The sequence below is a fragment of the Ochlerotatus camptorhynchus genome, unplaced genomic scaffold (assembly GCF_037179485.1).
Source record: "Ochlerotatus camptorhynchus isolate MF236.1 unplaced genomic scaffold, CSIRO-AGI_Acam_v1.1 ptg000525l, whole genome shotgun sequence".
Classification (NCBI taxonomy): Eukaryota; Metazoa; Arthropoda; class Insecta; order Diptera; family Culicidae; genus Ochlerotatus; species Ochlerotatus camptorhynchus.
The window spans coordinates 285,140-311,958 of record NW_027041009.1 but is presented as its reverse complement, the minus strand read 5'-3'; the positions used below and the strand labels follow the sequence as shown (position 1 = coordinate 311,958).

At 37.3% G+C, this 26,819-nt stretch overlaps 1 protein-coding gene across 1 annotated transcript in view; it reads left to right on the top strand.

Annotated features, from left to right (window-relative positions):
• The window catches only part of LOC135712960 (TWiK family of potassium channels protein 18-like), a 171,686-nt gene that overhangs the window by 63,626 nt on the left and 81,241 nt on the right, over positions 1 to 26,819 (top strand). Inside the window, exons 3-4 of the mRNA XM_065236067.1 lie at positions 6,859 to 7,015; positions 12,214 to 12,310. Of these exons, the coding sequence (XP_065092139.1) occupies positions 6,859 to 7,015; positions 12,214 to 12,310 (254 nt within the window). The remainder of the gene's footprint in view (positions 1 to 6,858; positions 7,016 to 12,213; positions 12,311 to 26,819) is intronic.

The following is a 26,819-nucleotide window of genomic DNA, read 5'->3' as shown; positions in this document are numbered from 1 at the left end:
AATGGAATTCAATCAGGTCAAAGAGACTAAGAAATATTGCATCTGTAAATACACAATATTACTGGTTAATAACGCTCTTGATTGGCTTCTGACCGGCTTGAAAATGCTAGTTTAAAAAAAACCTGCGCAAGCGAATGACGACGTTACGTCAGCACAACATTCCATACTGCGAACAGCAGTCGTGACATCACAGGCAACCGCTGTTGCGTGTAAAGAGATAAACTCTTAGGTGAAATACGAACACCACCTTCAGCTGTGTAATACCAATAAGTCAGTTGGGCCAGACCTTGTATGATTGACATCGCGCATTACCCTGGAAATTTTAAATTCGCCTTCACTCTATATCTCTTTACTCTTATGGTAAAATCCCATCCGCAATCGTCAGTCTGTGCGTGAAACCTGGTGGACATTTCTTTACCTTTTCACTCCTATGAAAATCGCATAGGATACTCTCAAGCTTTGTGTGAAGAGATTGTAGCTCACTGGTTCTATGGTGGAGTGAAGAGATAAGACAATGTCCGCAATATTTCATGCACATATTTTCAGATGCATACACTGAGATTGTTATTCCATCAAATTCCATAGTAATATCGTATGATTTTTTGCGACAAGATTTTAGGTTGAATTTCATACGATCGGACTATGAAGAACTGTCAAATTGATTCATACTGCTATCGTATGATTTTCTCGTGTACAACTATGAATTTGAATCAAAAGTAATTATGGATATCATGGAACACTACGTTTACTTTTCGTCATTTAGTTTTGTTTGAAATAAACGAGATTTTTTTTTATTTTCTTAGTTTATATTGACTTGTATTTGAATTAGTATTTTATAACATTTACTTACAATTTTTTAAAAACGTTTTCTGGTTTAGATTTTGATCATGATGCTTTGATATTTTGGTGTACATCAGACGAAGCAGCTGAGAATACTGAACAAACTTCGATAGAAATCGAAAAACTAGTTCCGTTGGCGTTCGATTTTCATGCAATGGGTCTTCCAGGTCAGCTGGTGCAACGGTGCAGTTATGTACAATGTGAAACCAGGAGCAGCAGAAGCTAATCTGGAAATGTAAAACTAAAGATGTTAAAACATAAATTACTGCTTTGATTCTATAATAAATTACTACTTACAGATTTGCGAAGCCTTGTGCTACGTCGCATAACTGGATCTGCCATCTTTGTTGTTTTTGTTGTAATTTACACTGACCTAGTACTTTTCATACGATCGTCTTATGAATTTTTGACATATTTTGCGTAAAAGCAATCCATACGATGGGTTTATGAAATTCATTTTTTTTTTTTCATACACCGTTTATTGTATAAAACTATATATCAGTGCTAACATTTGAAAACGGCACAAAAGCCATTTGTAAACAAATGGTTTGTGGGCCCTTTACTCACTACTTGAAGTACACCCACGCGACACAACAGCAACATCGGGTAGGGGAAATTTTCCCCTTCCTGACGATGTTGTTGGTTTGCGTGGGCGTTCTTCGGGTAGCGAGTAAAGGGCCCACAAACCATTTGTTTACAAATGGCTTTTGCGCCGTTTTCAAATGTTAGCACTGATATGCTCTAGATGGAGTATGAATTCATAAGATACCTATGAAATTGGATGGAGCTCGTATTTTTATGTGTTCATACGATGCAGCTTATGAAAATTGAAGGGCCAGTTTCCTTAGTGTATGGAATTTTACCAAGGAGTAAAGAGTTGCAGGGTCATCGTCAACGTCAATGCTTACTGAGCATGCAACCATATATCTGCTTTTCTTTCATAAGAGCGAATGTCGCAAACGTAAACTTTTTCTGCGAATTTCCCGAGAATGAAAAACCACTCAAGTCAACTGAACGTAAACTGTGTAGAGGAAGACTCCCCCTATCCGATGAAATTGATGGCTTACATGGAATGACTTTGAACTACAAGAAATATACGAAAGAAGCCATTGTTTACGTTTTTGACATTGGTCCTTATGAATGCACAGTGTCGATATCCCGACAATTTTGTTTGACAGATCGATGGCCAACTATACCAGTTATACCACTGAGGCAACACAAAAAAGGGGTCAACTTTTAGAAAGTTATTTTGCATGCAGTTCTACATATGTTATGTGCAACCGTTCCGATTCAAATTTCGGACGATTCAAATTTCGGACACTTTCATTTTTAATTAAATATTACATCCAGTTAGAAACAAAGTAATAATGTTAGATGATCGTGGAGGGCACTAGTCAAAAAAAATTTAAAATTTACAAGACATGTGGATCATATTCGACCGAGATAATCAACTTTTAAAAGTGTCCGAAATTCGAGTTTAAGTGTCCGAAATTTGAATCGGCACGGTACTTCACAATCTTAAATTAGAACTGATCCTCTATACCTAATTAACACTTACCAAGGAGTCGGATTTTCCCTTTGATAAACTATGAATTTCAGAAAAACATATTTGAACCAAGGTTGTTCCGGATGCGATGTATTGGGACATCTGCAGAAACGGATGTTGTCTTCTGAGGTCTGCAGATACGGATACGTAAGCGAATGCTCAAATTCTGATTAATAAATAAATAGTGTTTGTCATGGGAAGTAGGAATCACAATTATGGGGTAGGACATTGGTTGGGAGTGAATGACTACGACCGTCTGCGTGTATGCAGATTACACATTATTTATACTCATACGCGAGATATAGGATTGATAGGCTATTAATATTGCGCTCTCATAGCACCACTGATAAGCAGATAGGAGAATAACAAGTCAGTTACCCAGTTACGGTACCGATCGACCGTGTGATTACGTCGTGTGTTAAAATATATACAGTCCACTTTGTGTAATAAACGCGTTTTACAGTTATTCGGAGTGTAAATAAAATAATTTCGAGTGATCATATCACCGGTGATTTGGGTTACCTTCGAACGAAGTGACGTTTGTGCAAATAACTACAGTGTTATTAAAATATATAGGTATTTACGAATGTTTCGGCTATGTTGACTGACTGGTGAGCTTAAATGATAACTTTTAACGGCATTCGGCATTTCAGAAACTACCATTTTAACTCGCCAGACTCACTGGATAGCTGAAACTCTCGCAGATCACTTATCAAAACATTATCTATACAAACTACGAAAAAGACATGTAAATTTAATTGCCCTGAGACCGACACATGCAAGTAGCCCTTTTGACATAAGAATCAGTTGAAAAGGACGAGAAAATCAATTCATTCAAATGCACTTTTCGTCGAGTTGCTTATGTTTCAGTTTCAGGAAACTTAATTTTACATGCCATGTTTGTTTAAGTTCCATGATGTACGTCAAAGCTGAATTACATCTCGTGTAAAAATAATAATTTCTAAGTGTGTAGATACGGACTCAAAATCAGATATTTCTTAGCAAATTAAATGACGTTGGTTGAGCACTGAAAGGTGAAAGAAAGGACATTTTGTTCGTATGACAATTAATTTATTTAAAATGTTCTCACAATACCATTCCAATACCAAAATATGATAAATCAATACCAAAATACCAACCAGGTATTATTTTGATATCCAAATATCAATAGTTGGTATTTACAAAGTATTTTTCATGTATTTTTTTGGTATTATTCTTTGGTATTTTACCTTTTATGTCATGCTGGTCAATACCAAATTTTGGTATCAGATCAGAATTAGGTATTCATTAGTTATTTTCTCCTGGTCGGGTTGCTATGTTATGATGAATTGGTACATGATTTCAAAGGATAATTTTGATCTGAACAGACAAAAGTTCTGAATTTGACTGGTGATATAAACTTCCATGTACGTAAACATCCTTTTCACGTAAAATAGAAACTTGCAAGAAATGTTGCTAACAACGATGAACGGTTGCATAGAATATTTGGAATATTTCATGAGATGTCTCATAACTTTAAACTATCTTTAATATAAATAATGGCTCTCAATTAATAACTGTGGAAGTGCATCTAGAACACTAAGTTGATAAGCTAATACGCGATATGCATTAAGCTTGAAATGCGAAGAAGAAACATAAATTTAATATTTATTTATTTCATTTGACAACCCAATGCACGCACGGTGCCTTTGTTAAGAATAACATGACAACATAAAAATCTACATTCCCAAAACTTTCGAAAGCGGGGAAGTTTCCCGTCAATTTGAAACTATTTATGAAATGTTTCAAAGGGGCCACTTTTTCATACAATGTGGATTAATTTGAGCGTTAATTTTTATGGATCCGGAAATAGATGATTGATGCCATTTCAGAATTACAAAAAAAAAAACGAAAGGTTCCATCTTGTATTCTAAAATGGCATCATCATCCATTTTCGGCCTCTATAAATAATCATAGTCCTGAAATTACGCATATTGTAAGGTATTTGACACTTTTCACAAACCGGAAGTCGCCATATTTTGTTCCGTTTATTTTCCGTTATTTTGTTTTGTTCCATCATCTATTTCTGGCCACTAAACGTCGTCTTCGTTCCTTAAATACCAATATTATTGGGTAGTTGCCTCTTTTCACAAACCAGAAGTCGCCAAAATGGATTCCAAAATGACGTCATATTTCTGGCCTGTACACGCCGCCCAATTCCGAAAATATCCCTACAATTGCGGTATTTAAATATTGGAAGCGATGTTTATCCAAAATGGTGACTGCCTGTTTTTTTTTAAATCTAAGATGGTGACTTCTGGTTTGGGAAAAACTGTATAATACCCTATAATATGAGTATTTTTAGAATGAAAATGACATGTAGAGGCCAGAAATTTGAAATCCAAGATGACTGCTCCCGGTTTTTTTAGATCTATGATGGAGTCTTTCGAATTAAGAAAACTTTCAAATACCCAAAAATATGGGTGTTTTTAAAACGAAAAAATATATTAGAGATCGGGAATAGATTATAGACGGTATTTATTAATCAAAGATGGTGGTTTCCGGTTTTATAAAAACTGTGAAATTCTCAAAACATGTTTTATAACAGGGACGACTTACAAAGGCTGAAAATCACTGATTGACGTCTTTTAGATTTCCAACATGGAATTTTCCGTATTTAGAAAAACTTGACTCAACTTCATCCTCTCTTCAAAATTGACTTTTGAATATGCAATCGTTGACTTCATAAATTGAGAACACCCATTCTCCTTAATCCATGAAAGTAACTTTTGTAAACAAAATTTGCTAATCGAAATTCGCCCACGCAAACCACTCCTACCAGATGATTTTGTCGGTTTGCGTGGGCGTATTTCGGTTCGTGCATATATATTCTAGCAAGTTTTGTTTACAAAAGTTGATGTTCATTTGTTGATCAAAGAATCGAATGACTTGATTTGTTTCCTTATTCAAAGATTACATTAAAGATTGTACATATCTTTATTGCGAATCATCAAATGGACATAGGACATATTAAAAAAGGACTTCGCGACAAACTTTACACTTCGTGGACTGATCTATTCAACTTGAATGCTTTTGCTTTCAAATCGATTTCAAGGTATGACACAAAAGCTCGGAAAATTTGACTCAGCATCAGCCAGTTAACGAGGCTTTGGCGATTTTGAGTGAACTAAACTCAAATTAGAGTTAATCTCATTGGCCGTGTCCAAATTACTCAGTTTTACAAAAAGTGTACCGTGAACCCCTGTTAGTATGAACGACACTCCGTACATATTACCGGGGTTCATTTTTAATTTGAACTTTTAGTTTTAGAAAAGTGAGATTCGGGTATCCTCATTTTCTGTTTTGTGTTGATTCTGCATTCTGTTTCAGGAATTGAATTAAGTATAGATACTGTGACCATGTTACAATTGTTATATATCAATGGAGACGCATGGTAGTCTAGTCGCATAGGAGTATTGAGTGAAAACCCAAAACTTGATAACTTCAAAAAATATAACCTAAAAACGAAAAAAAAACATCGCTGATTTTTTTATATGTTATGGAAAAAAGCCTACATTTTCAAGAAAAATTATAAAACCATATTGTGACCTCTGTCTATAAACCAAGAAAACCATAAGAAAAAAAAAACAAATACTATCACTGTTTTTCAATACAAAATCCCACTAATAAATGGCTACTTTAATCTACTTCATTTGATTCAAATGCGAATGTGTCCAAAGTAGCCCCCGAATCAAAAGCAGCCTTCCACGATGGTACCGAATTTGATAATAAATAAATCAGCCATATATCCAATAATAAATTTACGAATAACTGTGATTTGCATTATTCGGCCACACTGTCAAATCTTTGCATGAATGTCGTGGAGAATTACTTACTAGTACTTACATTTACATTTACATTTACTTACGGTATCTTGGTGTTGATTTGCTTGATCTATGTAATTTAAATGGAAGGACCAAAAACTGGTACCATTGCGTAAATAGTATATTGCTAAAATTGGTGCATATGCCGATACGAGCTAATTTGTTCTATTTAATCACAGATATTTCTGATTATTTTTCAACAAGTGCAATATTTTCTTTTGTTGCGGGGTGTACGAATTATATATATATATATATATATATATATATATATATATATATATATATGCCAATGTATTATGCATGAACACAATAATGAGAAAGGTCATGCTTTCATTCTCAAATTTGTCAGTTTCATTCAGGAAAAGTCGGATCATAGAATAATACTCTATATACACCAAAAAATTAAATTTTAATATTGACCTATTCGTAATTGTTATCCACATGAAGAGACATAATACATAAATGTGACGATACTATAAGTAACAGATGCTTCTCTACTAAGAAAATCTCTGTAATGCGATTACCCCAGTCTGTTATCCTGAGCATGCATTTAATTAACACCATGTTTTAGCTTCTTAACATATTCTTTCCATATTCATTATTTCACAGGTGTACTAATACTGGTCCTTGCATATACAGCAGTGGGCTCGGTGCTGTTCGTGACATTGGAAGGCGACGGCGACGAAAGCGATATGATCGAAAGCTCGGTGGCAGCATCCAAACCATATCCTAGACACGATGTAGTTAGTACAGAACTAAGATTAAAGTAAGTTGATATTTCAATGCAATCTTCACTGCTCACATCATCTTTTTTTATTAAATAGTTTATATAACATAGTACAGCGTTTCTCGATCTATAAAACACGACTCAATGGTTGCAACAAATATACTATACCAATAATATAGTTAACTCTTCTCTTTTCCATACACCACGTGGAAGACAGAAACTTCCTGCTCCACACCACCTATTGTTAGAAAAGGCAACCAACATGCATTTGGCTACAGTCGAGGGGAGAGTTAGTTTGAATTATTATACATACAATTATACAATTTTAATAATACAATTTTATTAAAAAATTTGTGCACATTGATTAAACATGTAGATACTTATGGGAGCACGATAAAAATTGTTTGAACAGTTTTGTTTTAATCTTATGATGTGACTTTGAAACATCCCTTGAATTTTTTAGAACACATTAGTTGCCTTTTCTAGCGGAAAGGCGCACTTTTTGGCTGAAAATCATGTCTCTAAAGAAATAAAAGACTGAACTATATTGTTCATATAATATATTTCGTGGCAAGATGCTTTTAAGTGAGTCACCAAGATTTTGGAAACTAAGATTAATTCACTATTGATCAATGTTTAAGAAAGTAATTTTCAAAACATGTGTAATAGTAAATTTTCATTTGATTCAAATTTAGTTAAAAAACACCAATTATTAATTCATAAAATTGCTTTGAATTACTTTTAATTAACTTCTGTGTTTCAAAATAACTAATCAAATTCTAAAGCTGATAAACGATCAGGAACAAAATTCGGCAGAAAAACAGGAACAAAATTTGGCAGAAAACAAAACGCATCGAGAAAACTCCTCAGCAGACGGTGGCGGACAATCAAATTTCCCAATCAGGGTATCAAAACACAAGAGCAAGCAACAAGCATTGACAAATCTCTTGTGATGATTATCATGAGAAACTCTATCTGCAGACTGCAACATAAGATTAATCGGAACGGTGGAAGTGCTAAGTACTAAATCGTATTTAAGGACAAGATTGCCAGAATAGATAAACCAGGAATCAATTAACCTATACTGAACCAGCAATCCATGAATTTCAAAAATCAATGTTTTTATTTGTATACTGTTAAAAATAGTGGTGGGTTGACGGTTTCACTCTCTGCATAAATGTAGCGATGTATCTTTCATGCATGATTAACCAGATCGAACAGAACTTGTTATTGTTTTTCAGTGAATGTCAATTACATTCACTGAAAAACTATAACAATTTCAGCCCACTCTAGTTCGTCATGCATAAGAGATACAGAATTGAGTTATTTACATCAACGAAAGAGCAAACATGAAAGCCAACAAAAGATTCAAACATCATTTTACGGCATTCTGATGATGGAAAAGTAAAAGGCAAATGAATATAAGTAACTGCACGAAATGAATGTAAATGATTTTGCATTCCTGAACAAAGGTATTTTAATTGGGTTTTACATTAAATTTCGTGTAAAATTACGCCAAAGCTAGCATTAATAACGTGTGTGGAATATTCACATGATTTATCGCGAAAGTTCACATGAATTTTCCATACGATGTATCAAAAATATCGGATAATATTCTTATATATCTTACCCTTTGCTTACCATGCTTTGAGCAAAGGTAAATTATGTACTACGTATGTGAAATTCCAAATGGAAATTTTCAAACATCATACAAAATGAATATAGCTCCTGACAATGCTTTATTATAAGATAAATCTAATTAACCGTACATGTCGATTTACTTTAGTGTAGCGACTGACACACAAAAAAAACAATACACAGAAGAAAAAAATTTGAATTTTAACTGTCGCGTAAAATCACCTTTCGTTTAATTTTTAACTATAGTTGACATAAATATCAAATTTACAAGCTTCTTACGAATATTGCAGATTTATGCAATATTGCGTTTCATTTTACATTAGATATCGTGTAAAATTACGCCAAATCTTGCATTAATAGCACGTGCCTTATAAATCGCAGAAATTTAAATGATTTTTTCATATGATGTATAAATAAACTGGTGATCGACTCCACCGATCCACAGGACGATACTTTGTCAAACAGTAAAAATATCAACCTTTTAGTTTTTAAATACTAGCTGGCGACAAGTTTTTCACTGAGATCCAACAAAATAAAATATCGAGCTGCTCGCCCATCTCGGCTAAAAATTCTAAGTGTGTGAAACCAAATGGATTCCTGAGCCTATTATTCGTCTCATATACCATTCCAATACAAGCCAACATACATACACCCAAAACAAATGTCACTTACGTCCAATGTAAGGTTGGATTGATTACATCCTCTGCATATATTTTATACAGCAAATAAATTGTAGTTCTTGCAATGGTTTTCCATAATATATTTTTGTGTAAAACCTTCACGCGATGATTTTCTAGACGCAATGCGTTTGAGGAAACATACTTTGTTCGAAAAATAAGATGACATAAAAGTTACAAAATTATTTCAAAAACCTTCCAGTGACCATATTACTGAATCTGTTCATGTCGAAAAACATTACAAATTCTGCATACTTTTTATGCAAATCTGTTATAGAATATTACATTTCGTTGTTCGATGTACACCATAAGCATAACAGTACCATATGGATTTTTACCGGAACACCATTAGCCATGGTACTAAAAATCTCACTAATAAAGAAAAAAAAATGACGGAAATTAGTTATCCATTCGAGTTGACTGTAAACTACCGGCGTTGTATATTGTACACAAAAAGTTAAATGGTTTGTCCCATCCATAAGAGCATGTGGAGGAATAAATTGTGTTTTTCTCGGTTTAATCCTGGCCACAGCTTAAGTCAATAATATTGAGTCCTGGTTGGGCTTACGAAGAAGCTAGTGGGATATTGGGTTCGGGTATTACCTATATTCTAGCAGGACTGTAGAGTGGTTTTAGCATATCTGTTTCTACGATATTATGCTGGACGTCATCACTTTTCCACGTTCGATCAGTTGAGAGACTATTACTTAGTCAACTTATTCAAACTATCGTTTAAATTTCTATTCGACCACTTATTTTTAGTTTTTGAAGAGCACTTCTTGTAGCTACCACGACTAGAGCGGAAAAGACCTATCTCCTGCGAACGTGAATCCAGAACCGTAATGCACCGAAATTCAGACACTTAACGGGTGTTCAATAAAAAATGAGAATTTTTTTCAGCTAGTAACAAAAATTTTCAACGAATTCAGTATTTTTTTATTAAAAACATAATGTTTATTCTTCAAAAATCGTCAATGAATATTGGAGAAGGGGCCCTGGTCAGCCGTACGACGCAACTTAGACGTGAAGTTCTCACAAGAGCGCTGGAAGGCACTGAAATCATTCTCATTTTTTATTGAACACCCGTTAGTCCAACAATCCGGACACACAAAAAGCTATTAATTAGCCCAACTACGATTCAAATGCCACTAAAACATTATTATTATGCTATAGTGTCATCCATGTTCATCAAACATAGTTATAATGTTGCATTTATTACTCCTTTTTGGGAGGCTCATTCTTCGCAACAGACCTTTTTTTGCTCCCACGTAGCATTTTTAGTATGTTTGAATTGAGTGTACTATATAGTTTACAAGCTTTGTTCTTGGTTTCGTTTTCCATCGGGTTTTAATTGATTTTAATTTTTTCTTAGAGTGCATGCTATTGTTTTCTATTCTTAGCTATTAGTCTATTTTAACATTATTGCATAGATATATAAATAACAATAATTCCATCAACATAACTCAATAACATTTAGCATACAAATAAATTTTTATTAAACAAGCAAGTATATCATACCCCACCGGTAACATGTTTTTGGTTCCGACAGCTAACCTGCGTCTAGATTTCCTTTTAATCAGACTATAAATCAAATCTTCACAAGTCCTTTGTAAATTCGTTTTACACAGCTCGTTTTTCCAGGAGCTTGTTACCTTGGAGTCAATCTTCTTGTTTAAGAAGAAAACCTGGGTTTTTCGTCCTCAACTGCAAAGCCCTTGCCAGATGAGTTTTGTTGCAAATTTGTGAACGAAATCACATCTCCTAGAGGAAATTTTAAATGGTTTGGGCCATTTCAACGTTTTCGAGAATTTTAGAGCTGACCACGACAGATTTTTGACGTGGCGCAAGATCTATTTCCATCGCTCGTCTTCCACCTGGCGCATATTAGAAAAGAACTGAATGAACGTGACGACTTTAAGCACTGAAAGAGAAAATCTTTCCAAACAAACTGCTTATATAAAATAAACTGTGCTTCCGTATTCTAACTGGACCATACTTTATCATTCAAGCTGGAACTGGACGATAAAATCGTTTATAACCGGAGCATCGAAAAAAAAGCCTGAGTAGAATCTCATAGCACATAGACCTCAGTCAATTATTTCAGAGCGTATTTTTTGCTATTTTCATTCTGAATTAATTCTTCTGATAATGAAACTTATTCATTTGTTCATAATACACACATCAATAAGCATTAACTCTTAAAAATATGATAAATTAACAAATCTTAAACACAATACAATAGTGTAATACATATTTCTCGAACCATGAGCTTTTTTTCACATGTGATTTAATTACTTCTACTTGATTGCAGTTCAACTAAAGCTAAACGGTGAATATGATTCCGGATCAATTTAAACATTTTCTCTATTTCTCTATTTAAATTTCTAGCAGTAGTCAAAGAAAAGTCGGTGTTGGGCAAGCTTAAATTTCTCGAAGATCATATAAAGCAATGAGATTTGGCACAATCATTAGCACAACACTGTAGCAATCTATTTAAGCTCTCAACGTCCGTAGTTTGTAGTGCGATCGAACGAATATCTGCTGATAACACTTCCGTTTTTAATTGCTTCTACACTCATTTCGTTGTTTCTCATGCCGGTGTAGTTTTGCCAATTGCCGATAAACTGGTTCTTCCGTTCAAAGTTTTAGTTTTAATTAAGATTTCTCTGCGAGCAAGTTTTCTGCTGCACGAAAATTTCGTTAAACAGATAATGAAAATCTGTAAGAAACACACAAAAAAGGCAGGAAATGCATTTTTCAGCAATTAGAGTTTAGAGCTTGTTCGTTTGCCCTCGACTGCCAATGGGTGCAAAAATTTCTCCACAAACTCTCGTTAACAACCCACAAACAACAACTTTTGCCAGACGAATTTGTGAACACTTTTTGAGGTTCTCCTTTGCTCTTTTCTTTCCTTTCTTGCAGAACTGTAGATCGGCTGTGGTCTATTACGGAAGACCTAAACATATTATACAAGGAAAATTGGACAAGACTGGCGGCCCAGGAAGTGCAGCATTTTCAGGTACTTACAGAAAAACTTTTCAATTACCTACCCCGATCCCCATAAGTCCCAAACTTGCATGTTCACAATGTCAATGTGTACTGCTGCTGAACAAGAATCACATGGATATATTGGAATAAGTTGCTCCCCAGGGAAAACCACGTACCATTTTTCCATTTCCGTTCCAGTAATGGCTTCATTTCTTTTGCAAGTTTACATTAGCGCGTCTATCCGTTCTACTTCTTAAGTGTTGACGAAGGATTCGCTACCCTCGGGCTGTTGTTGACCACGTCCTGTTGGGGTGTGTTTGTTTTTTTATCGCTCTCCCTGCCATTAGCCGCGCGATAGCCATGGAAAAAGTTTAGATGTGTTCACCGATGACGATAATATTGCAAGCGCCTCCGGCATTGCAGTATGTTTTATTTCCCGAGCACGATTTTGGTATAAAATAAATTTTATGCTCCATTTCCAGCAGGTTTTTTTTTCTTTATCAAAATCCACTATATGAGATTTATCATCACGAAACTAACAGTCTGTGAAAATGAATTTGCGAATGTGAAGATGTTGCTGTTTACTGCTAATGAACATTTAGTCATAAATTTTATGCAGATGAACAATAGGGTATATGTGCCAGTTTGTGTAGAATTCGATTTTTCATTAATATTCCTGTTATATTTACTGTAAAGGTAATGGCTTTTAACTTTTCATTAAAATTACTACAGGATTGATGAAAATTTCGAGCTTGCATTTCTGTAGGCTATAAATGGAATAGTGATCCTAAACAAAATGTATATACACAGCAAAAAAATAATTTTGATATCACGTCAAAGTGGATGCACTACAATCATGTCGAAAATATGGTGTAATATTACTTGCTAAAAAGGACAAAATTATCATTAATACAATGCATGAACTGACATTACGCTGCTTTTACTGCATTTGTTTATTTATGTGGTCATAAAAATTACATGAAATTTTCGACATGATTGTAGTGCATACACTTTGATGTGATATCAAAATTATTTTTTTGCTGTGTAATGTACCATTTCAACTTTGGGAAATTTGAGATCTTTTTTTGGTATTTGAGCGACCCAAAAAATTTTCAACTTGTGTTTTGCTGATTCAAATAAAAAACCTAAGGTGAGACCTCTTGACCCCTCTTATTCCTAAGAAGATTCAGAAAGATGAGTGTGGTCGTGTGAACCCCATACCCGAGTATACTAGAATATAAAATCAATAACAAGTTTTATGATGAAAATTGGTAAACAGAACATCTAAACATCTGAAGAACTAAAATATAAAAAATAATATCAGAAAATCAATGGGAAAATAACTGAGTAATAGCAAAGTCAGTTGTTCACAGGAAAAAATAAATTAGAATATTACATCCAAGAGGATGCACTTCAATCATGTCGAAAATCTCATGTAATTTTTATGGCCACAAAAATAAACAAATGCAGCAAAAGCAGCGTAATGTCAGTTCATGCATTGTATTAATGATAATTTTGTCCTTTTTGGCAAGTAATATTACACCATATTTTCGACACGATTGAAGTGCATCCACTTTAATGTGATATTAAAATTATTGTTTTGCTGTGTTGCTATATCGAAACAATGCTATCATATATGCGACAGTTAGAAGATACTGAGAAGTTAGCACATATCATCGGCAAGAGACGTGCGTGTGAGAAAATTTGCGAGAAAATCTAAGGGCACCGGTGCCCTTAGATTTTTTCGCAAATTTTCTCACACGCACGTCTCTTGCCGATGATATGTGCTAACCTCTCAGTATCTTCTAACTGTCGCATATAACAAATAAAAATTGACTTTCAGTCGCTAACCTAAATCGAATGCTATCATATCTCATAAATTTATTGGTAATTTGTTCAAATTAATCAACTTTATAACATATCTAGATCTCAAAACGCGCATACTTTGCCTATTTATGATCCCCGATGAAATTGTCCAGTTCAACCAACAATTAGTTTGTGCAACAGTTCCAACCCAATCCAGAATTCATTTTCATCTTGTTCAAACCCATTTTTGTACACGGTCCAAAAAATACATCGACTTATCATAACGACGCTGGATAACTACCCACTTAGAAAAATTGATGTAAATTTATGTGCTCTGAGACTGACCTATACGAGCGTCAATTTTGACATAAAAATGAATCATAATTTCAATTAAACATACTTTCGAACTTTTCAGTCTCGGAGCATTTCATTTAACATGACATAATTGTTTACGTTTCATCCTTTATGTCCAAGATGGATTCCGTCACGTGTAAGATTAGGTATTTCTAAGTGTGGCGAACGGCTTCTCACTGGGAAACGGTTACAACATATATTCCCTCGATGTCTTACTCGATTCTGTTTTACACGACTCGAGAGGTCCCTTTGAATACATATGTTGCAAATCAAATAACGTTCTCACTTTATCAGATGGTCCCTTGATAGGTTTCTAATTAAATATGGATTTCCGCAAACTGTCGTGGTTGTAGAGAATTTTCCGCTGCAGCAACATTTGCAACAACTGACCCATACTGCCTGACTTCTACACAGCTAAAAAAAAGTAGTGTAAATTTCCGTTACTATGATGCACATAAATGGAGCGTCATATATCATACAAATTTAGATTATAGATCGTGTAAATTTATGAGACATGTCATGCAATATCCCATATATTGTATGCAACTGTCCACTTTTGTTTGCAACATTTCTTGCAAGTTGCTAATTTACGTGAAAAGGAAGTTTACATGTATGAATATTTGCATGCATGGATGTTTACATCGCCAGTAAAATTCAGAATTTTTTGGTGTGTAGTTCGATTGTGGTCATCAATCAGGACATCCCTTCATGGGTCTTTTCAAAGTGATCTTGGTTCCGCATTATTAGCTCATTTTGCTCCTTGATTTCAAACTCCAGCTCCGTGAACTAGTGCTCTAAGTAATTCATTTTCGAGAGGAGCACTTCATATCCGAAACTATCACTTTTGATACTGTTGTTTGTGATTTTTTGGAGTAAAAACATCTGCAGGTGTAATTACTTGTGCGTAACGAAACATTATCACTACAATCATAGTTTTGAATTTCGCAGCCATTTCAGACGACGCACAAAGGAGCAAAAAGCGGACCAAAATGCAAAAAAACATGAAAATGTTTAAATTCAAACCTATTTCAGTTTGTCGTGTAAATCATGACGGATAACTTGACAGTTCAATTTGGAGAAAATACTTTGTTTACATCCAGTGCCAATTGTGTGAACAATGCGTATTTAATTAAAAATAGGTGTTCCGAAGGTACATCTGTACAGCAGAGTCATGAAATGATTTCCATAATTCATTTCACGTTTATGCATGTTTGGGCATATCCGATTTTAAAGATTATTTTTATTTCACAAAATGTGAATTTTAATAATAAAGCGAATGAGACATGGAAGTAAACATGAAACCAAATGAAAGATCTTATTTTTTGATTCTGTTAAAAAAAAACTCATCCGAACTCCAGCGTTAGACCGTTTTGAAGTGAAACTAGTGAATCTAACTATTGAAACGCCGTTCGTGTTGTGTCCAGTTCGAATTCAGAGCATCTCCGCTTGCTGAGAGGCTTGCTACCCGTGTACAACCCATCAGGCATACATGAGTGAGACGTAAAGCGAACCCCACACGGTAAGAAATATTGTCAATACTTACAAGTTTTGACAATAATATTGATGATGTGAATACAGAAATATTGTCAATACCGATGTATTGACGTCAATATAAAATGTATTGACAATACGATTATTGTCAATACAAACTGTCGTGTAGGGTTCACTTAAGGATATTAGACATACACAGATAAAAATTCTGAAAATCTTAATTGTGATGTAAACATTCATTAACGTAGACTTGTACTTCATTTCAAGCAACCGAGCAACTTGCAAACAATGTTGTTTACAAAGATGGGCTTTTGTATACAATATTTGCTACATGGCATGAAATGTGTCAGAACTTTACATGATATATAATGTAAACGTACATGATATGTGACGCTCCATTTATGTGCATTAGAGTGTTTCAAAATAGGTCAAATCTGGGACTTCATTCCGTATCGAGCGCTGAGCCAGTTAACAGCGTCCTGGTCTCTTCATACGACACTCGTTTTTTTACCGCGTTTCCATCGCTCTCGTGTTAAAAAAAGTGTTCAGGTGAATCGCGCACGGTTTTCGGAAGCAGCTATCGTAAGCTGAGTCTTACGTATAGACTGTCCATCTTTAACCCAGTGATTGATCATCATAAAATCATCACCATCATCATCGCACCATCTCCGTCAATAGCAGCAATAGTAGCAGCAGCAAACGGAATACCTAGCTGCACCGGCTGATAGGTTGTTTACACAACCGGCACAAGTATAGTACAATACATTTTGCAAGTCCATTGCCTCCCTATTGTAGTTTTGTTTTGCCTCGTGGCGCGTGGCTCTGTCTCTCACCCCTGGTAAGGGTGTATGGTTCATAGTGAGACAACTTGTTGCAACTAGATATAAGTTTTTTTTTTCTCGATTTTTTTTTCTCTTAAATTTGCTTGTACGCCGCAAAACATTTAATTAATAGTAATTGAAATTAATCAATTGGAGAAGGTTTTTATTTTTTTCCTTCTTAAGCGGTTGCGCACCGCTTTTGCGCAACACTTATGGCATCTTCCGATGCCAACGTTGCGCGAACCAGGTATTACCAACCACTTTCGAAAGGACCATGGGTTGTCTTTTTTCGGCCTAAAAATAAACCCTTGAAAACTCTCGATATTTCGAGAGACTTGCTGCGTAAGTATCCGGGAATCTTGGTACATAAGGAGAGATTCAACAAACTGCGTGTAGAAGTACCGAATTATGATGTAGCAAATAAAATTGCTGATCACGAGTTGTTTAGTGTTGAGTACAACATCTACATCCCTTCTCGAGATGTGGAGATAGAAGGCGTGGTATCCGACGCGAGTCTGTCTGTCGAGGACTTGAAACGTGCCTCGGGTTGTTTTAAAAACAGAAAAGTCACAAGCGAGCTTGTAAAGATACTGGATGTTAGGCAACTGCATTCAGTGTCTTTACAAGATGGCAAGAAAGTTTATCAGCATTCAGACTCGTTTCGGGTGACTTTCGCTGGTTCAGTTCTCCCAAACTTTGTCAAAGTTGATGGTGCTTTTTTTCCGGTGCGGTTGTTTGTACAGAGGGTTTATAATTGTACCAACTGCAAAAGGCTGGGACACTCGGCCAGCCATTGCGGCAACAAAACTCGTTGTGGCAAATGTGGTGAAAACCACAAAGAGGATTCTTGCCACAAAGAATCAGTAAAATGCGCTTACTGTGGCGAGAATCCTCACCCTTTGCAGGAGTGCCCGATGTACAAGCAGCACTCCGATAAAGTGCAGCGTTCAATCTCTGGACGCTCCAAGCAGACATATGCTCAAATGGTGAAGGCTGCATCAGCCGTCCAAGAGGCAAACCAATTTTCGATTTTGTCAGCTGAAGAATCGAACTCTGACTCATCCGATGAAGGTGATTCTACGGTGGTACACGCACCTTCAAAAATGGACGGATCCACAAAAAGAAAATGCCCCTCCCCGAAAGTGCGCCGTAAGAAAACTAAAGTCACCTTCAGAAGATTGGCAAATTCCCAGGGTAATGGGGATGAAAAAACGAAACCGAAGGCTCCTGCTGAACCAATCCCTGGATGCAGCAGGAATTTTCCACCATTGCCCAAAAAAGATAATAAAAATAATAAAGCTGCTCCTCAAACTTCTCAAAAGAAATCCAAGTCCGAACGAGGTTTGCTAGCTTTTTCGGACATTGTGGAATTCATATTAAATATGTTCAACATACAAGACCCTCTTAGAAGCTTAGTTTCTGCCTTGCTTCCAACATTAGAATCATATCTTAAGCAATTGACTGTTTCATGGCCCCTCCTTGCATCAATCATATCTTTCGATGGATAATTCGTCGAACGAGGTTGAAGATATGATCACTGTGCTACAGTGGAACTGCCGTAGTCTAGTGCCTAAACTAGACTCGTTCAAATTTTTACTTCACAATTCTGATTGTGATATATTTGCTCTCTGTGAAACATGGCTTTATTCCGATAAAGAACTCAACTTCCACGATTTTAACATTATACGCCTGGATAGAGACGATTCTTATGGAGGAGTACTTTTAGGGATCAAAAAGTGCTACCCTTTCTACAAAATTTCCCTTCCTGCTCTATCAGGCGTCGAAATCGTCGCTTGCCAAATAAATGTGAAGAACAAAGACCTTTGCATAGCTTCAGTTTATGTTCCACCAAGAACCTCCATTAGCCGTAGTCAACTCTGGAATCTAGTTTCGATTCTTCCATCCCCAGTATTAATTCTAGGTGATATGAATTCCCATGGTACTGGGTGGGGCGATCTATACGATGACAATAGAGCGGCTATTTTTTACGATTTATGCGACGATTTCAACTTGACTATTTTGAACACTGGTGAAGCGACACGTATAGCAAAACCTCCGGCTCGAGAAAGCCGACTCGACCTATCTTTGTGTTCAAGATCGCTATCATTGGATTGTATGTGGAAGGTTATCAATGATCCCCATGGTAGCGATCATTTGCCAATCATCATTTCAATTAAGTGTGCCCCTCACTCTGCAGAACCATCTCGTGTTCCATTTGATCTTACAAGGAACATAGATTGGCAGAAATATGCAACGGCGGTGACAATCGGTGCCGAATCAATAGATACGCTTCCACCATTGGAAGAATATCGATTCCTCGCCGATTTGATATACAAAAGCTCACTGGAAGCACAAAAAAGAAAAGTTCCAAGTGCGCCCTTCAAAAGGAGACCAGCCACACCTGGATGGGACGAAGAATGCACAAAATTGTATGTAGAAAAATCTGATGCTTTCAAAGCTTTTCGTAGACACAAAACCTCCACTTACTTCGAGGAATATTCAAAGCTTGAGACAAAGCTGAAACAATTAATCAAAGCAAAAAAACGCGGTTATTGGCGCAATTTCGTCGAGGGACTCTCACGAGAAACCTCAATGAACACCTTGTGGAGGGTGGCTCGCAACATGCGTAACCGCTCATCTTCTAATGAGAGTGAAGAATACTCCAACCGATGGATATTCGATTTCGCTAAAAAGGTCTGTCCGGACTCAGTTCCAGCACAACACATTCTTCGAGAAGCGTCTCCGAGCGGCAGCTCTCTGGATAGACCATTCTCAATGCTGGAATTCTCTATGGCTCTTCTTTCATCGAACAACTCCTCACCGGGAAGCGATATGATTAAATTCAATCTTCTGAAAAATCTCCCAGATATCGCTAAAAGACGCTTGCTAGATTTATTCAATTCCTTGCTAGAAAACAACATTGTACCGCCTGAATGGAGACAGGTCAAAGTAATAGCCATTAAAAAACCTGGCAAATCAGCGTCTGACCATAACTCATACCGTCCGATTGCTATGCTTTCGTGCATTAGGAAATTGTTGGAGAAAATGATCCTTCGGAGACTCGATCACTGGGTCGAATCAAATAACTTGCTATCAAATACACAGTTTGGGTTCCGCAAGAGCAAAGGAACAAACGATTGTTTAGCGCTGCTTTCCACAGATATTCAACTGGCCTTTGCGCACAAGGAGCAATTGGCTTCAGTATTCTTGGACATTAAGGGGGCTTTTGATTCAGTTTCCATTGAAATTCTGTCAGACAATCTGCACAGATGTGGACTTTCTGGAATTTTAAATAATTTCTTGTACAATTTGTTGTCAGAAAAGCAAATGAACTTTTCTCTTGGAAAACTGACAACTTCCAGAATTAGTTACATGGGCCTGCCCCAAGGCTCATGTCTCAGCCCTCTTCTTTATAACTTTTATGTCAAAGATATCGACAACTGTTTGGCAGAACAATGCACGCTTAGACAACTTGCAGATGACGGTGTGGTTTCCGTAAGAGGTCCACATGCCGTGGACTTGCAAGGACCATTGCAAAGTTCCTTAGATAACTTGTCGTCTTGGGCTAGGAATCTAGGGATCGATTTCTCGCCGCAGAAAACTGAACTGGTAGTGTTTACTCGAAAGCGGTACCCAGCCCAAATGCAGCTTAATCTTTTGGGCAGAAACATTACCCAATCATTGTCTTTCAAGTACCTTGGGGTCTGGTTTGATTCAAAGTGCACTTGGAATGCCCATATAACGTATTTGAAGCAAAAATGTCAGCAGAGGATCAACTTTCTCCGTTCAATTTGCGGCACATGGTGGGGTTCTCATCCGGGAGACCTCATAACGCTTTATAAAACAACTATTCTCTCTGTTCTAGAGTACGGCTCTTTCTGCTTTCTCTCGGCAAGAAAATGTCACCTAATAAAATTGGAACGAATTCAATATCGTTGTCTGCGTATTGCTCTTGGCTGTATGCACTCAACGCATAACATGAGTCTCGAGGTTCTGGCAGGAGTAACACCCCTCCAGAACCGTTTCTGGGAGCTCTCTCTCAGAAAACTAATCAAATGCGGAGTGACGAACACACTTATAATTGCAAATTTTGAAGAAATTCTTGGGCTGAACACACAATCTCGATTTATGAGAATCTACCACCACTACATATCATCAGATATGTGTCTTCCTTGTTATACTCCAGACCGTGTTCACTTCACCAATCGCAGTTCCTCAATTGAATATGATCTGACCATGAAACAAGCAACTCATGGGATTCCCGATCAACTTCGACCTATTATTATCCCGCGTATTTTTACTGAAAAGTACCAACACGTCAATTGCGTGAAAAGATATTTTACAGACGGGTCACGTCTCAATGGATCCACTGGCTTCGGTGTCTTCAATGAAAACTCTAGCGCCTTCCGCAAACTCCAGGAACCTTGTTCCGTTTTTGTTGCTGAGCTGGCAGCAATCAACTTCGCATTGGGGATGATTTCCAATATGCCCACAGACCATTACTTCATCTTCTCGGATAGTCTCAGTTCGATTGAGGCTATTCGGTCGATGAAACAAGGTAGGCACTCATCTTATTTCCTTTCAAAGGTAAGGGAGCAGATGAGTGTACTGGTCGAAAGATCATATATGATTACCTTTGTATGGGTCCCCTCACATTGCTCAATCCCAGGCAATGAGAAGGCGGACTCTCTCGCAAAGGTGGGCGCGCAGGAAGGCGAATTTTATGACAGGCAAATTTCACACGATGAATTTTACCATTTAGTGCGTCAGAGTACCCTTTCGAGTTGGCAAACCGATTGGGACAATGGAAATCTTGGACGGTGGTTACATTCAATTATTCCTAATGTTTCTTCGAGAGCGTGGTTTAAAGGCTTGGACTTAAGTCGTGACTTCATTCGCGTGATGAGTAGACTTATGTCCAACCACTACTCGCTAGATGCTCATCTCAATAGAATAAACCTCGTGGACAGCAACATCTGTCGGTGTGGAAACGGTTACGATGACATCGATCATGCAGTTTGGCAATGTACGGATAATTACGCCGCCAGAGAGCGACTTTTGAATACCCTTGAGGCCCAAGGAAGACAACCCTATGTTCCTATCAGAGACGTGTTGGGAACTCGCGATATCTGCTATATGCAGTCGGTTTATGTATTTCTTCAAATGTCTAGTATAAGAATTTAATTCCTTTGTCTTTTGTCTCTCTTTATTAGTTTTTGTTTGTCTTGTCCCCCCGTTGAGTCTCATCGTCACCCACTGGTCACCCACCATAGCCGGTCGAACTCCAGACGAAACTAGAACCGCACAACCATTCATACTGGCGACAACGCTCTGATGAGACAACGAAACCTTACCCCCAAGCTCCTCCCCTGATCCTATCCTTCGACAATGTACCTCTCTAACCTCGAGTAAGCCGCGAGTATTCGGCCCAACTCCTACTAGACATAGAATTAAGTGAATTTTGTTACAAACAAAGAACAATGAACTATCGGCTCCGTAAAGCTAACGCGATTGAGCCTTCCAAATAAACATACTGGTTAAAAAAAAAAAAAAAAAAATCTGGGACTTCAAACGCTACCCTCTGGAATGGTAGTTTTGGGGGTCAGAATCACCCTGCCAAAATTTGAAGTCATTTGGTTCACGGGAACCCCTCGCTCAAACGGCTTGAAGTTTGTATGGGGAAAATCGACAAAATGTATGAGGGAGCGAGCCACTTTCACATTCGCGGTCGATTTTCTTCGTGTACAAAATGTAGCACGGGAACCCCTCGCTCAAACGGCTTGAAGTTTGTATGGGGAAAATCGACAAAATGTATGAGGGAGCGAGCCACTTTCACATTCGCGGTCGATTTTCTTCGTGTACAAAATGTAGCACCTTTGGAGTATTGGGAACATCTTGGCTGAAGACCGGATGTGAATCTGAGCTACCCCCGAAAAGTTATTAGCGTTTCAAACGAACACCACCTGCTTTACTTCTGGGGAGGGCCTAACGCGCTTGTGCAGTTTTATTTTTACGAACAGGTATACGAATAGCAATGTTTGCATAGGTATAACTTTTTTGTTTAACCATGAAATTGGTTGAAATTTTCACAGTGAGTAGAAAAATGTTCAAAATTATGGTCTACTAAAAATTGGAACAGATTGGCCAAGTGGTTCCGGTTTTATTCTGGGTTTCCGAGAGGCCATCGGGGGGAGAAAAGGCACCAGTCGTCTAGAACAAGGTGGTGCTGGAAATCCACAGCAACAGGCATCTATGCTATAATTTTTGCTATTTTAGCAAAATCAAACCATAACTTGGTTCTAAATACTGAGCGTCTACCGGAAGGCCTTCCGATGACCCGGATCAACCTTAATCTGGATTATTATGTATTTTTTATCAGAGTAGGCCTTGATTATTCTCTGTAACTATATGACATGTAGTAAATTAATGATTTTAGATGTAAAGGGTGTCCACGATGAAATTGCCACACACAAAATTGATTCGCAAAATTCGAGTTTTCATCCGATTGCCATCAAATTTTCAGGGATTGAGAAATTACTATTAAACTTCATTTTACCATTTTACTCGTATTTTATTTACAGTCCATACGCAAATGCCCGCACCTTGGCCTTAACCCCGGCCATAAGATTCTGCACAACCTGTGAATCAACCGTTTTTTGCATGTAAACCCATACTTTCTTCAGTTCCTCGACTGTCTTCACTACCTTAGGTCGTTTAAGAAGGTGCTGCTTCATAATCGCCCAGTACTTCTCGATGGGGCGGAGCTCCGGTGTGTTGGGAGGGTTGAACATTTTCGGCACGAAATTGACCTTATTGTCCGCATACCACTTCAGCACGTCCTTGGAGTAGTGGCATGAGGCCAAATCCGGCCAGAAGATTGTTGGGACGTTGTGGGCCTTCAGGAGAGGAAGCAGCCGCTTCTGGAGGCACTCTTTTATGTACACCTGTCCGTTCATCGTGTCCTGGGTCACGAAAGGTGCACTCCGCTTCCCGCACGTGCAGATGGCTTGCCAAACCAGGAATTTCTTCGCAAATTTGGACATCTTCTGAGTGCGGACATGCTCCGGAACGCTGAACTTATCCTTGGCCGTGAAAAACAGGTTGCCGGGGATCTGTTTGAAGTCGGCCTTCACATATGTTTCGTCGTCCATGATGCAGCATTCAACTTTCGTCAGCATGTTGAGGTACAACTTCCTGGCACGGGTTTTGGCGGACTTGTTCTGCTTCTCGTCGCGATTAGGGGCCTTTTGTACCTTGAACGTTCGAAGCCCAGCCTTAGTTTTGGCCTTCTGGACAAAACTTCGGCTTAGGTGCAGCTTCTTAGCCACATCCCTAACGGAGGCGTTCGGATTTCGGTTGAAGGCCCCAACTACGCGGTTGTGATTTTTGGTGTTGCACGGAATACTTTTTCCTTCACTTCTGGGCTTCCGATCGGTGGTCAACCGTTCCTCGAACCGCTTAATCACTCGCGACACCGTGGAATTCGCGATTCCCAACGTTTTAGCGATGGAACGATGCGAGAGATCCTTGTTCTCGTGATGAATGCGCAAGATTTTATGACGCACGAGCTGTTCTTTCGACTCCATTTCCGCGAGTTTTGATCACAGGACTTTAAAAATTGCAGGATGTAAATAATGCACTATGAACTAAATCCACCCAAATTTTCATTAAATTCTACCCAACGGTTAAAAAGTTAGAGCAATTTCATAGTGTGGCAATTTCATCGTGGACACCCTTTATAAGCGTTTCAATGGCTTCGAGTGGTCACCAGATGATCCGCCGGAGATCCGAAACTTCCGTAAAATTTAGTGCTACATAAATTCGATCAAAGTAGGCCTTGATTTTTCTCTGCAACAATGAGAAATGTTGTAAAATGGTGATTTTTTATGTGTTAGCTGTTCAATGGCTCCGAGTTATCACCAGATGGTCCGCTGGTAGATTCGGAACATTCGTAAAATTGATTGCTGTGTAAATTTGACCACAGTAGGCCTTGATTTTCCTCCGCAATTATATGGAATACAGTAAAATGGTGATTTCTGAAATATTAGCTGATCATTGGCTCCAAATGGTCACCAGATGGTCAACTGGTAGATACAGAACATCCGTAAAATTGGTTGCTAAGTAAATTTCATCAAAGTATGCCTTGATTTTTCATTGCAACTGTATATAATGTAGTAAAATTATGATTTTTTATATATTAGCTGGTCACTGGCTCCAAGTGGCTCGCCGAAAGATCCGGAACATCCGTAAAATGTATTGCTGCGTAAATTTGATTAAAGTAGGCCTTGATTTTACTCTGCAACTATGTGGAGTGTAGTAAAATGGCGATTTTAGATACATTAGCTGTTCAATGGCTCTGAGTAGTCACCAGATGGTCCGTGAGAAGATCCGGAACATCCGTAAAATTGATTTATGTGTAAATTTTATCAAAGCAGGCCTTGCTTGTTCCCTGCAACTAAATGGAATGTAGTAAAATGGTGATATTTTATATATTCGCTGGTCATTGGCTTCGAGTTATCACCAGGTGGTCCAGAAAATACGGAAAATCCGTAAAATTTATTGCTGCGTAAATTTGATCAAAGTAGGCCTTGTAAAATGTAATAAAGCGATGGTATTGATGTTGCTTCTTACAGTCGTTAGTTAACTGCCTCCTGTCAAAGTTCATTCATGAGTAAATATTCATCTTAGCTTTCTTCAAATTGAATTCAACATTTCAAAACAGCGACTCTGTCAGTTAATTCCAAAACTATATCGTTGAACTATTTATTGATTCATTCATCATTCATAAACCACCAGTTAATATTTCAGAAATCTATCAATTAAGTGTTTTAAAAAGTTGTCCGTTCTGGCGAATGGGAAATCGTTAAATAGATGCATGTTTAACACTTACGTGCCTAACCTATTTTATACCAATAACCATAATTCTACTCACTGTGAAAATTTCAACCAATTTCAAGGTTAAACAAAAAAGTTATACCTATGCAAACATTGCTATTCGTATACCTGTTCGTAAAAATAAAACTGCACAAGCGCGTTAGGCCCTCCCCAGAAGTAAAGCAGGTGGTGTTCGTTTGAAACGCTAATAACTTTTCGGGGGTAACTCGGTCTTGAGCCAAGATGTTCCCAATACTCCAAAGGTGCTACATTTTGTACACGAAGAAAATCGACCGCGAATGTGAAAGTGGCTCGCTCCCTCATACATTTTGTCGATTTTCCCCATACAAACTTCAAGCCGTTTGAGCGAGGGGTTCCCGTGATCCAAATGACTTCAAATTTCGGCAGGGTGATTCTGACCCCCCAAACTACCATTCCAGAGGGTAGCGTTTGAAATTCCAGACTTTGACTTTTTTCCATATAACGCTGAAACACTCTAATGTGCATCATATTGAACAGAAATTTATACTACTTTTTCGAACTGTGTACGAACGATAGGCATTAAGCATAGTGGGCGTTGGGTAGAAAATCTTATACTTCAGTACTTGTCATAATGATAGAAACAGCTGAAAGGATGACGTACTCAGATAAAAAAAAATTAATTTTAATAGTGATGTAAATATTCATTCACGTAAACTTGTATTTCATTTCACGCAACCGAGCAACTTGTAAACAATATTGTTTTCAAAAATGGGCTTTTGTATACAATATTTGCTACAATGCATGAATTGTCTCAGAACTTTACATGATATATAATGTAAACTTATATGATAGGTCACGCTCCATTTATGTGCATCATTCTGAACAGAAATTTACACTACTTTTTCGAACTGATGTATCTTCGTTGTGTGGGCTATTGAATATTCAGGATTTATTAACAAGTAAATATGAACAAATGTCCTAACACTTCACGTAGATTTACAAGTCCAACATTGATGGATTAATTTATATAAAAAATATTGTATGTTTTACGAAAATTTACGAATTGGTTTTGTATTATTGTACATGCATGTAACTAGCTGATTTTTCGAAGGGTGCTGATGTATTTACCTTCAAAAAATACCATACCTAACCAAAATATAAGTATGTAATCATAACCTCAATGTTTAATAAAACAAAAATTACCACCAAATC